The sequence below is a fragment of the Hyaena hyaena genome, unplaced genomic scaffold (assembly GCF_003009895.1).
Source record: "Hyaena hyaena isolate Hyena2069 unplaced genomic scaffold, ASM300989v1 scaffold_151, whole genome shotgun sequence".
In the NCBI taxonomy this organism is placed as follows: domain Eukaryota; kingdom Metazoa; phylum Chordata; class Mammalia; order Carnivora; family Hyaenidae; genus Hyaena; species Hyaena hyaena.
The window spans coordinates 1,141,713-1,157,017 of record NW_024080783.1 but is presented as its reverse complement, the minus strand read 5'-3'; the positions used below and the strand labels follow the sequence as shown (position 1 = coordinate 1,157,017).

At 49.6% G+C, this 15,305-nt stretch overlaps 1 protein-coding gene across 4 annotated transcripts in view; it reads right to left on the bottom strand.

The window, feature by feature from the left end:
* GOLGA1 (golgin A1) overlaps nucleotides 1-15,305 on the bottom strand; it is a 53,045-nt gene that overhangs the window by 6,149 nt on the left and 31,591 nt on the right. For all 4 annotated transcript variants that reach the window (XR_005529626.1, XM_039239016.1, XM_039239018.1 and 1 more), the window contains 7 exons: nucleotides 12,477-12,572; nucleotides 10,277-10,393; nucleotides 9,634-9,729; nucleotides 3,897-3,986; nucleotides 3,003-3,105; nucleotides 2,728-2,885; nucleotides 2,145-2,288 (listed from right to left, as the gene is read on the bottom strand). Coding sequence is in view for 3 of the 4 variants with exons in the window: in XM_039239016.1 (XP_039094947.1) it covers nucleotides 2,145-2,288; nucleotides 2,728-2,885; nucleotides 3,003-3,105; nucleotides 3,897-3,986; nucleotides 9,634-9,729; nucleotides 10,277-10,393; nucleotides 12,477-12,572 (804 nt within the window). In the remaining variant the exon portion in view is untranslated. The remainder of the gene's footprint in view (nucleotides 1-2,144; nucleotides 2,289-2,727; nucleotides 2,886-3,002; nucleotides 3,106-3,896; nucleotides 3,987-9,633; nucleotides 9,730-10,276; nucleotides 10,394-12,476; nucleotides 12,573-15,305) is intronic.

The window sequence follows — 15,305 nt, the reverse complement described above, 5'->3', positions numbered from 1 at the left end:
CATAGAGCTCACTCAGATTCTTTCTAGCCCTCTCTCTCTACCCCTCCCCTGTGTGCATGTTCTTTGTCTCTTGCCTTCTCTCAAAATAAATAAACATTAAGTTCAAATTTTTTTTAATGTTTACTTGTATTTGAGAAAGAGAGAGAGAACATGAGCAGGGGGAGTGGCAGAGAGAGATGGAGACAGAATCCAAGGGGGGCTCCAGGCTCCAAGCTGTTAGCACAGAGCCCGATGTGAGGCTCGAACTTATGAGTTGTGAAATCATGACGTGAGCTAAAGTCAGATGCTCAAGTGACTGAGCCACCCAGGCGCCCCAATAAATAAACATTAAAAAAAAAGAAAAGAAAAGAAAAAATATCTGCTCTCAGGAGCTTAAGATGCCGGTGACTGAAGATACATTACATAAGAAGGTATTAAGAGTGTGGTAAGGGGACAGGAAGTTCTGGTGGTGATGGTGAGGGCTGCCAAGCATAGCAGGGGAGGCCTCCTTGACAAAATAACACCATAAAGAAAGTAAGGGAATAGCAGGAAGAATCTTCCAGACAGAAAACTCAGCAAGTGCAAAGGTCCTGAGGCGGGAGGGTGCTGGACAGACACAGAAAGGCTAGGCCCCTGTGGCTAAGAGGGAGTGCTGGGGACGGTGGAGGGCATGCAGTACAAAGGGTACTAAGGGGCCAAACCACACAGGCTCTGTGGGCCACTGCAAGGATGTGGCTTTTATAGAGGCAGGGGAAGTCATCGGACGGCTGGAACGGGGGTGGGGGGGTGGGGAAACCACTAGAAGCCCAACACCAGCCTGTAGGGAAGAAACGGAGACCCCACCTAGGTAGCAGCAGTAGTGGGGATGAGAGGCAGCAGTTCGTTTGGGGGACCGTTTGAAGGGAGAGCCAGAAGGATTTGCTAACGGTTCAGATGTTGCGTGTGGAAGAAACAAGGGGGTTGAGAACGACACTAAGATTTCCAGCTTTTATGTTTACTGTGACAAGAGCAGCTGATACCAGGCAGCATGGTGAATCTGAAGTTGGGTTTTTGGTTTTTTTATTTTTTTATTTTTTAACGTTTTATTTATTTCTGAGAGAGAGAGAGAGAGACAGCGTGAGCAGGGGAGGGTCAGAGAGAGATGGAGACACAGAATCTGAAACATGCTCCAGGCTCTGAGCTGGCTGTCAGCACAGAGCCTGACGCGGGGCTTGAACATGGATCATGACCTGAGCTGAAGTCGGACGCTTAACTGACTGGGCCACCCAGGCGCCCCTGAAGTTGGGTTTTGGACAGTTTAAGTTTCAGATGCCTTTTAGACACTGCCACGCAGAGAGAGAGAGACCACCTAGAGGTCCCTGGAGTTATGTGGCCTTGAGATAAGGACGTGGGCGCCCAAGGCAGGCAGTACAGGCAAGACCCTGAGGGAGTGAGTGCCACTTAGAGCGGAGGTCTGAGGGCTGGGTCCGGGGCACACTGTGTTGGCGTGCTTTTCTGTATTTTCTATTTCACAGTAATATTAAATGTGTGTGTGCAAGTGAGAATGAGCACGTTTTCCTTCTGTAGAAGATCTAATAAAATACACACCCACAGTCACACTCTGGAGGCCAGAGCAGTGACCGGCCAGCACCCTTAACTTCCCAGGGCACCTGGAAACCAGCATCAAATGAGACCCTGTACTTGCAGGTGCGGACACCTGCTGGGTGGGTGGAATTGTGACATTCATTAAGCCTTTACCAAATACGAGAAAGTTCACAGGATAGCTAAGAAACTTGCATTTCATACCCCAACGCCCCTCCCCACCCCAGGAAAACCACTAGAAGACAGGCATCGCTGGGTCATTTCACAGCCATAGAAAGGAAGTGACAGGTAAGGTGACGGGTCCAGTATGACCCAGCTGGTGACAGCAGAGGTGCCTGTGAACATGTGGTCTCCCTACTGCCTGAGCACAAAGACTCTGGACATTACCTCAAGTGTGGGGAGGTGTGAAAGGAAGACTGAGCAGGTGGAAATGCAGGAGGAAGCCCTTCTGGTGAAGAGGTCAGATCTCCCTCAAGAGGGGCACGGGGGCATCAACGAAACTCTGAGAAGGGACTGAACAGCTTTAGGCCCAAGAACAGGGAGAAGGCAGGGAGACAAGGAGCTGAGGTAAAGAGCACCCTCACCTTGTTTTTCTCCACAAGTTGCTGCTCCAAGTCCTGTTTTTCCTTCTGCAGCTGCCCTAGGTCCACGGCCCCCACCTCACCATTTGGGATCCCCTCTGTAGCCGGAAGCTGGTATGCAGGGTCCTGTGTGGCCCTCGAGGTTACCTACAGGATGGACAAGGTAATGGTCAAGCTAAGCCACTGGTCCATGGGGGAAGGGGACCAGACCGGGTCCAAAGGTGCTGACTGATGTGCTGGAACAGGCAGCTGGCCAGGAACCAAACTTGGGCTGTGGAGATCCTGTCCAGTGCCTTCCAGGGGGACAGGCGGCTTCCCATGCAGCCAGTGTGCTCGGAAGGAACGGGCTCTCACATCTGAACACTGACACGCGGCGCCATGTCCGACGGCTCCTTACCACCCCCCGAGCTCGTAGTCAGGTAAGCACCCCTGCTTTAGAGAACGGGGGGGTGACTGCCCAGCACCCCCGAGCCAGTGAGCGCCAGCTCTTCTCCCTGTCTTCCCACCGCCTCCTACCGGCGAACTACAGCAGGCAGCCCTGTCCTGCTGCCGTCACACCAGGCCCGCGGCTCAGATGGGGACTTACGTGGGGCTCGGGGACTGAGTGTGCCAACCCCTGCTCCGGGCCAGGCAGTCTCAGCACGTTGAACCTCGCAGCGGCCTCAGACTCCTCCGCCCTCAGGCTCTGCAGGGCCTCCAGCTCGCTCTGCAGCTGGTGCATTTGCAACAGGGCAGAGTCGTGACCTAGACCGGGCAGAGGGGAGCACCAGTGAGTCCACGCCGCTTCGGGACCAGGCCGCTTCAGGGCAGCGGTACTGGGTGGGATCAGGTGAGGGGGCTCGACAGGGACAGACTCCTCACCTTTCTTCAGTTGGAAAATTTCCTGCTCTTTCTGGAGAATCACTTCAGCTTTTTCCTGCAGACTCTGCTCCTTCTCATCTACTGCAGCTGTGAGGTTAGCAGCCTGGGACAGAAAAGCCAATGTAAGAGAAGGCTGGCAGCAGAAACCGCATTTCCCCCAAAAGGAATCTTTACTTTTCCGCTGCCCACAATCCTCCAGGAATCCCTCCCTGAAGCCCACAGCCTCCACCGTCCTCTAAGCTAACCTCTGCTCCCATGGACGTGCACAGTTCTGGGGCCGGGCCTGCCACCAGCGGGCCTACCAGAGATGTGGCTTTCTGCATAGCCTTCCCCAAGCTGTCACAACCATGACTGCCGTGCCCCACGTGGGTGTGACATGCCTAGCATGTGATATACATGACCTTGTTATGATCTCCTGAAAGGTGTAATTACCCTAAAGTTTTTGCAGAGGCAACTGAGACTAGAATTTGTTAAGGACTCACTGAAGGCCTAGAGTCCATTCCCTACAAGGTTTGGGCCCAATGCGGAGTCTGTCCTGAAAGGAAGCTCTGCCCACCCTTCTGGCTGAGGGCTCAGCTGTACTTAGTCTCTGGCCTGTGGGCAGTGATGCCCCTCACAGAGTCAGAGCCTAGGAGGCACCTGGATATGGGCTTCCCTACCTGGTGAGGTTTATGACAGTAACTGACTATCAAACATCCAAAAAAGCCACTCTGCGGGGTGAGGATTTCTTTATAATGTTTTTCTCCCACCTCCCTAGAGCCCTCAGGGTAATCAATCACGCAGTTGCAGGGATTCCTGAGACCTGTATCCACCCCCTGGAGGCGGGCACACGGGGAGGCAGGCTGGTCCTGCCAGAGGCTGGAACACATGACCCTTTGGCCCACACCTCACTACCTGTTGCTGGAACTCTTCCCTCTGCTTTCGCACCTCCTCCAGGGCTTGAGCCATCGCGACGCTCACAATTTCTCTTTGGCTCCACTCTTCCTACAATCCAGAAAATGGGTGGTAGACTGAGCCCCAAAACTCCTCTCACAGGTGTTTCACTGCACACCATGTGCTGTCCACTGGGGGAATGCCATCCTATATCCTACAGATTTTCTTCCTGCTGCCCTCTCGCCGCAGTGCCGCCTGTACGCCTCTGGGAGCTGTCCTGGTGTACGACCCACCGACCTGTCCGCACAAGGGCAAACCGCAGAGGCTCGGTGATCCCATTGGCACACCTGCCAGTCCTTGGGCCACGGTTAGGGGACCTAGACCTCCAAGAGAAGAGCTGGTCTAATGAAATCAACACAGAACAAGGAGGAAAATTCTCCGGCCGTGTGAACGGACTAGTGGACTGAAACAACCCAATTACAGGGGAAAAATAATAAGCAATTACTGAATTAAATAGGGCAACACGCCACAGACTCATTAAAACTATCCATTTTATAAGAGAGAAAAAGGCCATTTTATACAAGAGGAAAAGGCTCTGGCCCCACAGCTAGTAAGTGGCATTGCCAGGTTTGACGCCAGCATCTGAGCTCACAGTCAAGCCTCTGGATGTTAGACTGAACCACCCAGAATTTTTGGGCGTGGGGCAGGGCTGCCTCCCCGGCCTGCCCCAGAGCACAGGAACTACCTCCTGACAAACACATCAGTCCTCTTCCCTGAGACAAGCGCCGTGCCCACCGATCAACCCCTGACGTCTCAGGTTGCCTGCTTTCCGGTCAGGGACATCTGTCGTTTGTGTCTACCTGGGATCACCCCATTTTGAGGGATAAGAGCCTCATTATTGCTATTCCCCACTTCCACCCTGCAGTTCCACACGGCTCTGGTAGGGCTGCCCATTTTGTGGCTACAAGGAGAAGCATGTGACTCAGGCCTGGCCAATCGCAGTACTGCAGCCCTCTGGCCAAACTGATTGGTTCAAGGGGTGGCTCTGTCACCTAAGATGGACCAGTCAGAATCCCTTTTTATATCAGAATCCTTTTTTACGTGGTGAAGCCAAGGAGAAGCCCCCTTTCCTAAGCTGGCATGTTATAGCTTGGAGCTGCTGCTGTGACATCCACCCAATTTGTAGGCTGCCGTCTGCACCATGGGGAAAAGCGAGGCCAAGAGTTTGGGTAACTGACAGGGCAAGAAACAGCATGATGCAGGAAGAAAAGAGACCTGAGGCCCCCCCCACCGCCAGGTTCCAGTCGGACAAGTCTTTCTGGTTCTGGGAGCTACGCAACTCCCCTACGACACCTCCCTTTCCATTTATGCCAGGACAAGTGGGCTGACGGAGGCGGGTGCAGCCGCCCGGGGACTCTGGCTCCCACGGTGGAGCTGTCACAACTGACCTTCCATTGAGTCCATCTCTACTACAGACGAGGAAACCTAGTGCCTGAATTCAAAAAGCAGAGCCTGCACTACGCCAGGCACCAGCCCTCCTCAGGGGAGGCAGTGTTGATACAGGAGCAGCAGCTACAGAACCGTTGCCCCGCGAGCCCGGGAGGCAGGTGGCAGAAGCCTTTTCCGGGAAGGTTTAGAAAAGAGCTCAGCCTGCTGGTGTCTCAGAGGACAGCCGGCCGACTGAGCGAAAGGCGGGAAAGCAGCGCAGGAACCAGAGACTCAAAGCACCTCCATGCCAGGAACTACATGTGATACTTTTTATCCATGGTCATGCTCGATCCTCGGGCCAGTCCTCTCGAGGTCAAGGGTTATTATCTTCAGTTAAAAAAAAAAGGGAAACTAGATTCCCTCAAGAGTCCATCAGCGAGGGGCTAGGCTGGCACACAGACCGGTACCTGTGTGGCTCTGAAGTCTGTGTAACTGCCATAGAGCCACACGCAATGCAGGACTGTGGGATTCGAGGGTGCTTGGCACAGCCGAGTTGGCTGCAGGAGCCACCAGGCTACCCACGTGCGGCAGCTCCCCGTACCCGGAGCGCACTCCCTGACAGAAGTCTAAATGGCGATGCGCCTAAAAACAGTGCTTCAAAACACCCGAAGCAAAGACCGACAACGAGCACCATGAAAGAGAGAAACTGAGACAAATCTGTGATCACAGCTGCAGATTCAGCACACTGCTCTTACTAACTGATGGAACGGGAAGACAAAAAAGAAACATAAGGAGGCATAGGTTTGGACATTACTGTCACCCAACTTGATCTAATTAGCATTTGTAGAATGCTTTCCCCTCACAGCAGCAGCGCACTGAAACGCTTCCCCAAACGACTGTGACAGGCTGGGCCACACAACAAGCCTGATAAAACATCAAAGGGCTGAAATCATTCAGTGTATGATCTGCTCATAATGGTATTAAACTAGAAATCCAAGGTACTGAGAACACTCCCCAAACGTTTGAAAATTAACCACACTTCTAAACAGCCTGTGCGCGCCGGTTTCCGTCGCGGCCTATCGGCCCCGCTGCCCCTCTCTGCTCTGCGATGATGCTCCGTCTGGTCTGGGCCTCTGCAAACTACATTTCTGCTCGTCCGGCTCGTTCCACAGGAACTCTGCCAGCAGGAGGAGCTCGAGGGAGACTGGAAGGCCGGAGAACACAGCCGAAGCCTCGCTCCCTCCTGTCAGCTTCCTGTTTCTGGGAGGTGAGGTGAGGCGTGAGGCAGTTTCTCCCCACAGCAGCATCTGCACCCACTCTGCAGGCCCCCCAACCCCGGCGATGACCTCACTCGCTGCCCAGTCCCCCAACACACCGGCGCCCGCTGAACGGCGTCCCCTGCTCAGAGGCCCAAGTGTCAGACCTGTGGGGCCCTTTGTCTTAATTCCCAAGTTTAATAATTCAACCTTCTTTGCTTTGTTCCCTTAGTTGTAGCTGTTCCTGTGGTCGCTCCCTTCCCGGTATCTTTTAACTGTTTGAGTGCTGGACTAGAAACTTTCCATGAGATCATAAATTCTCACTCAAATAAATGGTCTGGTTCTTTTATTCTGACCAGGCCATGATGGACACACTGTACGACAGCTCTTCCGGTTCTTTCTGTGTAACTTCATTCTTGCTACTGCCTTCTACTTTTTGTTCTATCTAGAATCTTCCTTCACCTGAATGATGCTCTCTAGCACTTCCTTTAGTGCAAAACTGTTGGTGACTAATTCCTTGTTTCTGTTTTATTGGTTTTTATAGTTCTACTACCATGCTGTGTCTGGGTACAGACTTTAAAATTTATCCTGGGGGCACCTGGCCGGCTCAGTTGGAAGAATATGTGACTCTTGATTCCTGGGGTCATGAATTCAAGCCCCACATTAGGAGCAGAGATTACTAAAAAAACATAAACTTAGGGATGCCTGGGTGGCTTAGTCGCTTGAGTATCCAATTTAGGCCCAGGTCATGATCTTGTGGTTTATGAGTTTGAGCCCCGCATTGGGCTGACAGCTCAGGGTCTGGAGCCAGCTTCTGTGTCTCCTTCTCTCTCTGCCCTTCCCCAGCTTGCACTCTGTCTCTCTCAAAAATAAATAAATAAGTAAATAAATAAAAAATAAACAAACAAAACAATAAACTTAAAGAAAAAGGAAAAATAACATTTGTCCCATTTGGATTTGTAAGAATTCCCATACCTGTACCTGTGAACTGACAGCTTTTAGCAATTTGGAAAATTCTCAGCTATGATTGCTTCAATAACTGCTTCACCCTCACTTTTGCATTCCCTTCTGGGCCCCCAATGACAGGTGACCAAACACCTTGCAGCATCCTATCTTTTTTCATGTCTCTTCTGTTTTTCATTCTGCCCTTTCTTCTGTCTCAGTAATTCTCTCTCAGCTAATCTGCTGTTAAACGTATTGTTCTTTAAAACAACTTCCCTGAAGTATAACTGACAATACGCTGCACATGTTTTAGGTGTGGGATGTGATACCATCACCACAGTAACAACTGTGAAAATACTCATTTCCCCCAAAAGTCTCCCCGTGCCCTGGGGGTGCCTGCTGCACTTGGAGTTTCAGCTCCATGCTTTCTAGCTCCCACACTCGAATTTGTTTCCCTTTTAAAACTGCTGCCATTTAGTAGTTTCCAAATCTCTGTTGAAATTTGCAATTTTGTCTTTTATGCCCTTAAACCTGGTAAGCAATGTAATATCTGAGTGTCTGAATAGGCCTTCCTGCTTCTGTACTAGCCTCCTTTCCAGAACATGCTCCACAAAGAACCAGAGTAATCATTTTAAAACAAAACGTCTCGGGGCGCCTGGGTGGCTTAGTCAGTTAAGCGTCCGACTTTCGCTTAGGTCATGATCTTGCGGTTCGTGGGTTCGAGCCCCGCGTCGGGCTCTGTGCTGACTGCCAGCTCAGAGCCTGGAGCCTGTTTCAGTCTGTGACTCTCTTTCTCTCTGACCCTACCCTGCTCACGCTGTCTCTCTCTCTCTCCTAGAAATAAATAAAAATATTAAAAAAAAAATAAAACAAAACGTCTCCCATCACTTCTTTGCTTAAAACTCCCCAAGTCTGCTTGCCTGCCTCCTCTCCTCTTCTCCCGGAGCCCAGAGCGGCAGCCACACTGGCCTTGGTGCTGTTCTCAGAACAAACTAAGCTTTTTTTCTGCCTTAGAGGTTTTTTTTTTTTTTTTATGTTTATTTTTGAGAGAGAGAAAGAGAGAAAACAAGTGGGGAGGGGGGCAGAGAGAGAGAGGGAAACATAATCTGAAGCAGGCTCCAGGCTCTGAGCTGTCAGCACAGAGCCTGATGCAGCGCTCGAACTCACAAACCATGAGATTGTGACCTGAGCCAAAGCAGGACACCCAAATGACTGAGCCACCCAGGTGCCCCTGCCTGAGAGCTTTTGTATTTGCTATTTCTTCTTCTGGAATATTTCTTTCTCAAACATTCACATTGCTGGCCCCTTCTCATGATTCAGAGCTTTGCTCAAATATCACAGAAGCCCTCCCTAACCTCCACCTTAGAGCCAGCCCTCTCCTCTGTCCTCTCTGTCCTTAACACTTGCTCTACTTTCTGCAGGGTATTTATGACTATTTATTAGTTGCTCATTATCTAGTTACAAGCTCCACTGGGAGGGGGAGGGGGTGGGGAAGGGGGACTTTTGCCTGTTTTGCTCACTGCCGCATCCCAGCACCTATACTGGTACCTACAGGTTCTCCGATGTTCGCTAGGAATACAAGAAAAAATATCTGACGCCAAAGTACACACTTCCCACGATATGGCTCTACTGCGTTAGCACCTAACTAGCAGAGACTAGTACTGAAAGTTTACTTAAGACTGTTTCGTCATCTCTACACGCAGTCTCGACAAACAGCTGGGGTCCTTACAAGCATTTAAGCCCTCGTTTTGCTAATCTCGCTGGAAAGATCAACAACACTGGTGGTTTGACAGCATGACTTTCAGTCGCTGCTGCCAATGACACAGAGGAAGGGCTGGTTGCATAAAGTCAGACCAGCACCACCTGGAACTGACTATGGAACTCAGACAAATTACTCATACACGGAGCCTCAATGACGCTAATTGCACAGTGAGCGCCATTCCTCCTCCCACTCTCGATCACTGACGGGACTTAATGAGGTGACGTTTCTAACAAATGTCCAAGGGAACTGCTGAACAAATGCCAGTTCGCGCCTTCTCCACTGTGAATACAGGACTTTCACTGGGCTGCTCCCAATACATGTGTAAAAGATGGGCCACTGCTGTGACACGTGGACCCCATTAGATAAATACCTTGAGCTTCTTTAGTTCAAGTTGGTGGTGGTGCAAAGTACGTTCACATTCATTCTTACTTTCTTTAAGGGCTGCATTTTCTTGCTCCAGTTCTCTCTGCAAATTGAGAAAAGTGTATGTAAAACGAAAAGGGCGTTTCCGTTTCTCCTGGACGCAGTCTACCAGACATGGAGCCTTTACAAGTGCAGCCCTCCCCTCCCCCCCTCCCCCGTGTCCCTGCAGGGGCAGGAGAGGAGGATGGGGTGGGAGGCAGAGAGAGAGCCAGCGGACGCCCTCCGCACGAGAACAAACATGGCACTTGACTCTGAAGATGAGGAACCAGAGAGAGGGAGAAACCATGAGGGAGGAACAAGAACACGGCAGAAAGACAGGGGAGGAGGCTGACGGGATTGGTCAGGAAACACCAGCAAGTCCCTGTGCAGCCCAAAAGGAAAGAAAACCCATCTGTTTGGGGTTTTATAAAAAGCAGCCTTTTTACATCCATTCTCACGAGTAGGTGTCTCGCTGGAAAGATAAGAACTGCTCTGAAAAGTGGTTCCCTAGTTGAGAGGGGGGCTGGTCGTCTTCCTGTCAACGCCTTGGTGGCCCAGCAACGTGTGACCCTGGTGCTCCCGAAGCTGGCCTCACTTCTTTCCTCACGTACCACCTCCCGCTCTGTGGCGGTCCGGTCGGCCGCCCGGGCGCTCTCCAGGGCGGCGAGCTGGGCCTCCAGGGCGAGGACCTGCTGCTGGGCCCGGCTGCTCTCCTCGTTTGCGGCGGCCTGCGGAGGACAGTTATTCATGGTGACAGTGAGGCCCTCACCCATTCTGTCCCTCGGTGACCTGAAGATGGGAGTCCAGTGGGAACAACTCTCCTTTCTGCTCTCTGGCCTGGGTGCTGTTGAGGTCCCCACCTGCAGCTCTGCCGATTACCCCTGACCTGTTCAGGAGCTAGAGTCTGGGACAGGTCTTGGCGCTGGGGGGACAGCTTAGGACACCTAAGACAAAGCCCTCCTTCACCCTACTTGGTGCTGCCCTCTATGGCTGAGGCTTTTCTTGGGGAGGCAGTATACAGGTCTTCAACTTAGGATGGGGTTACAACCCGACAATCCCATCGTAAGTTGAAAGTATTAAGTTAAAAAAAGCATCTTGGCTCAGTCTAGCCTACTTTATTTTTTAGATTTTATTTTTAAGTAATCTCCACACCTGACATAGGGCTAGAACTCACAACCCCAAGATCACAAATCACATGTTCTACAGACTGAGCCAGCTAGGCACCCCAGTTCTGAGCATTTAAAGTAGGCTAGGCTAGGGGCGCCTGGGTGGCTTAGTCGGTTAAGCGTCCGACTTTCGCTTAGGTCATGATCTCACGGTTCGTGGGTTCGAGCCCCGCGTCGGGCTCTGTGCTGACTGCCAGCTCAGAGCCTGGAGCCTGTTTCAGTCTGTGACTCCCTCTCTCTCTGACCCTCCCCTGCTCACGCTGTCTCTCTCTCTCCTAGAAATAAATAAAAATATTTAAAAAAAAAAAAAATAAAGTAGGCTAGGCTAGGGGCGCCTGGGTGGCCTCAGTTGGTTGAATGACTGATTTCAGGTCACGATCTCACGGTTTATGAGTTTGAGCCCCACACCAGGCTTTGCGCTGATAGCACGTAGCCTGCTTTGGATTCTCTGTCTTCTTCTCAATCTGCCCCTCCCCTGCTCACATGTATTCTCTCTGTCTCTCTAATAAATACACATAAAAAAATAATAAAGTAGCCTAGGCTACTTTAAAAAAAAAAAAAGGGCCACCTGGCTGGGTCAGTTGGTGGAACACATGACTCTTGATCTCGGGGATGTGAGTTCAAGCCCCACGCCGGATGTAGGGATAACTTAAAAACAAAATCTTTAAAAAAATAAAATTAAATGCTCAGTACACTTATGTTAGCCTACCGTTGGGCCGAATCTATTTTATATTAAAGTGTTGGACATCTCCTGTAATTTACTGAATACTGTGCTGAGAGTGACAAACAGAAAGTCTGCCTGGTAATGGAATCGCCTGTTTACCCTGTGATCACACGGCTGCCTGGGGGCTGTGGACCCCCGCTCCCCCAGTTTGGTATCGAGGGAGAATACTGTACTGCACATCATTAGCCCAGGAGAAGCTCAAACTTCACAATTTGAAGTATGGTTTCTGCTTAGTGTGTACTGATTTCTCATCTCATAAAGCTGAAAATCCTTAAGCTGAGCCATTATAAATCAGGGACAGTCTATATAATGCAATGATGATTAACAAGGGCTTTGACCTAAGAAAGATGTGGGTACTGCCATCTACCAGCGGGGAGACCATGATCATTGGGTTAGTGACCCAGTCTTTCTGAACCAGGTTCCTCTAGAGAATGAGAACAGTACATACCTCTTAGGTCTATAGCAAGGACTAAATACAACATGCGCAGAATACTTAGCGCAGTGACTGGCATGGCAAACATACAATAAATAATGCTTTTATTTCTCTAGTTTCTAACTCAACACCCCACCTGGGGCTGCAATGGTTGGCCAGGCCCTTGCCAAGCTCTCCTCAGTCCTGCCTGCAAGCGGAAGTCTGACTGTCAGCAGAGCTACTGCCTCTAACAGTCCCAGAACTAGGCTGGGCCCCACGGCCAGCCGTCAGATGTGAATTAGCCAGTCTCTCTCTCCCTGGGTAGCTCAGATCCTCCAGCACGTAGTGCGCCCAGACTCCCTCTACCGCAGCTGCCCACCTGCTCACACCCAGCTCAACAAGCGTTATCTGAGGTCAGGTCCCGGCACTGGGGTGGGTATGGGGCAGCTGCAAAGGCATAAAGGGCAGGCATCAAGGCCTAGAACACAGCAGCTACAACCACCACTTACGAGCTCCTGAATCTGAGCTTCCTGAGCCGCCACAAGGTCACCACTGTGCTTCAGCTTCTCCTCAGATGCCTGCAAGCTGTGCTCAAGCTCTTGCACCTGAGGGGGAAAGGAAGGTAAAGAGTGGTAACAAATGGCTTTAAAAATCAAATCTATTTAAATCATAAAGCAAGTACATTACAAAAAAATTTTAAATTAAAAAAAAGAAGACACCCCCAGGCCTACCATTATTGCCACTATTCTGACATTCTTTTTCTCCGTCTATTTTTGTGACTTTTCTTAAAAAAACAATTTGAGGAAAACTTTGTATCTTACCTCCTCACTCAAGTTTCCTTTTGTGTTTCAATGTAGCCTTGAGAACTTAGATTATTTCCTTAAGGGACGTTTCACAATCTACTGAACCACCACCTCCGGTGCTGGCACTCAGGCTATCTCCCTGCTTTCCCGTCCAACATAGTTAACACCTTCACTCAACAGGTTCTGACCTGGTTTGAGCCACTTCCTTAGGACAGATTCCTGGAAGTGGGATGACTGCTCACAGTACAAACTTTCACTCATTCCACAGACGTCAACCGAGTCTGCCTGTGTACCTGGCGCCACACTAGGGCGTGAGACTGGCCCCGTGGACAGGCCGACCCCTGTCCGCAGAGCCAGATGTGGCTCTCCAACAGGCCATTTTAATCTGATCTGAGCTGTCTCTGGCAATTTCCCTTATAAAGAACTCTTGTTCACTGAATGAGGTTTGACCTTGAGGAAGCTTATTATGAAAGCATAAACTCAAGGAAAGCTGCAGCTTTGTCAAGGAGAGGCAGGTACCCAATGAGAGGAGGGTATTTTCAGCTGTCAAGGCTCCTTATACACATTCACATCTAAGATTTAACTGAAACAACTCCCTGAGAACAGCTTATTTCCACAGTTGGAAATAGTGTTACTTATCCAGGATCACAAATTTTATTAGTGGCAGAGCCAGAATTGAAATCTAGCTTTTTAAACTCCTGAGTTCAGAAAGGATCTACCCAAGTCCCAATTTAGAGGCAGAGCTCCAGAAAGATTTAGATTCGCAAGAGGTTAAGCAGAGAGTTATCATATGACCTGGCAATTCCACTCCCATAAACCCAACAGAAATGAAAGTAAAAGCCCACACAAAAACCTTGTTCACAGCACTACACTAATGTTCATTATTCACAATAGCAGTAAGGTGGAAATAACCCAAATGTCCATTGACAAACGAATAAGCAAAACCTGGTACAGACATAGAAAGGAATGAAAGCCTTTTTAAAAAGGCTTTTTCAGCCTCAGGGCACCTGGCTGCCTCAGGCAGGAGAGCATGTGACTCTAGATCTTGGGGTCATGAGTTTAAGACTCCATGGCATGGGGTTTAGTTAAAATAAAAAAAAAAATTTAAAAAGGCCTATTCAGCTTTAAAAAGGAATGAAATTCGAGCACATGCTACAACTTGAATGAACCTTGAGGACATATGTTACATGAAATCAGCCAGACACAAAAGGACAACTATTGTATGATTCCACTACTATGAGGTTTCTATAGTAGTCAAATTTATAGGGATAGAAAGTAGAATGGTGGCTGCCAGGGGCTGGGGGTGGCAGAGAATGGGCGGTTAGCGTTCAATGCAGACCAGATTTCAGTTTGAGACGATGAAAAAGTTCTGGACACGGATGGTGATGGTGGGTACACAGTAGCGTGAATGTGCTTAATGCCACTGAATTGTACGCTAGAAACTATGTTGAAATGGTAAATTTTATGTCATGTATATTTTATTTCAATAAAAAACAGAAATAAATTCTAATAAAACAAAGCTGTGCCAAGAAAAATAGACGTTTAAATATTTTTATCAGGAAATAAGATTTTAAAAATGAGCTAAGCATTTGTGATGTTCTAAATGTTTGTGTCCCCTCAAATTTCATGTTGAAAATCTAATGTCTGATGTGAGAGTGACAGGAGATGATGCCTTTGGGAGGTAAGGAGTTATAGCCCTCATGATGGGATTAATGCCCTTAAGAAAGAGGATCCACAGAGATCCCTTGCCCTTCTACCACTTCGCACACCATTAAACTGGCAAAATAGATAAATAAAAGGCTGGAAAAGGCAGCAAAGCAGATGATACGGGACCTCTCAAGCCTGCTGGGGGAGCAGAGCCAAGCACAGACATCGTAGGAACGTTCTCGTTCTACCTAGTCACATTAGGTCATATGTGTTCTCTACCCTCAGGGCGACAGGGACAGAGCTGTTCACTGCCGTGTAATTTGTGATGATAGGAAGGCGGCGGCAACCCGGATGTCCAGCGCCTGGCAGACGACTACACTACAGGGTAGTGAGCGCAATCAAGTGGACACAGCCAGAAGATGGAGTGGGTGAAAGTAAGAGTGGACGCGCAACTACATCACTCACATAAATTAACACACATGCACACAAAACAAGGCCACTGATTTTAGGGAACTCAACAACAAAAGGATCTCTATTAACCACATTAGAATGGTTTCCTGTGGGAGGGAAGGGAACGAAGATAAAAGGGAAAGAATAAACAAGGGAACAATGGCGGCAATGTGGCAAGAATGAAGAATATGACTAACTCAGCCATGTGTAAGTGAGATCCAAAACAGTCCCTTTAAAAGAAAACCTCTGGGCGCTTGGCTGGCTCAGTCACTTGAACGTCCGACTTCGGCTCAGGTCATGATCTTGTGGTTCGTGGGTTCGAGTCCCAAATCGGGCTCTGTGCTGACAGCTCAGAGCCTGGAGCTTGCTTCAGATTCTGTACCTCTCTTTCTCTGTCCCTCCCTGCTCGCACTCTGCCTCTCTCTCTCAAAAATAAAC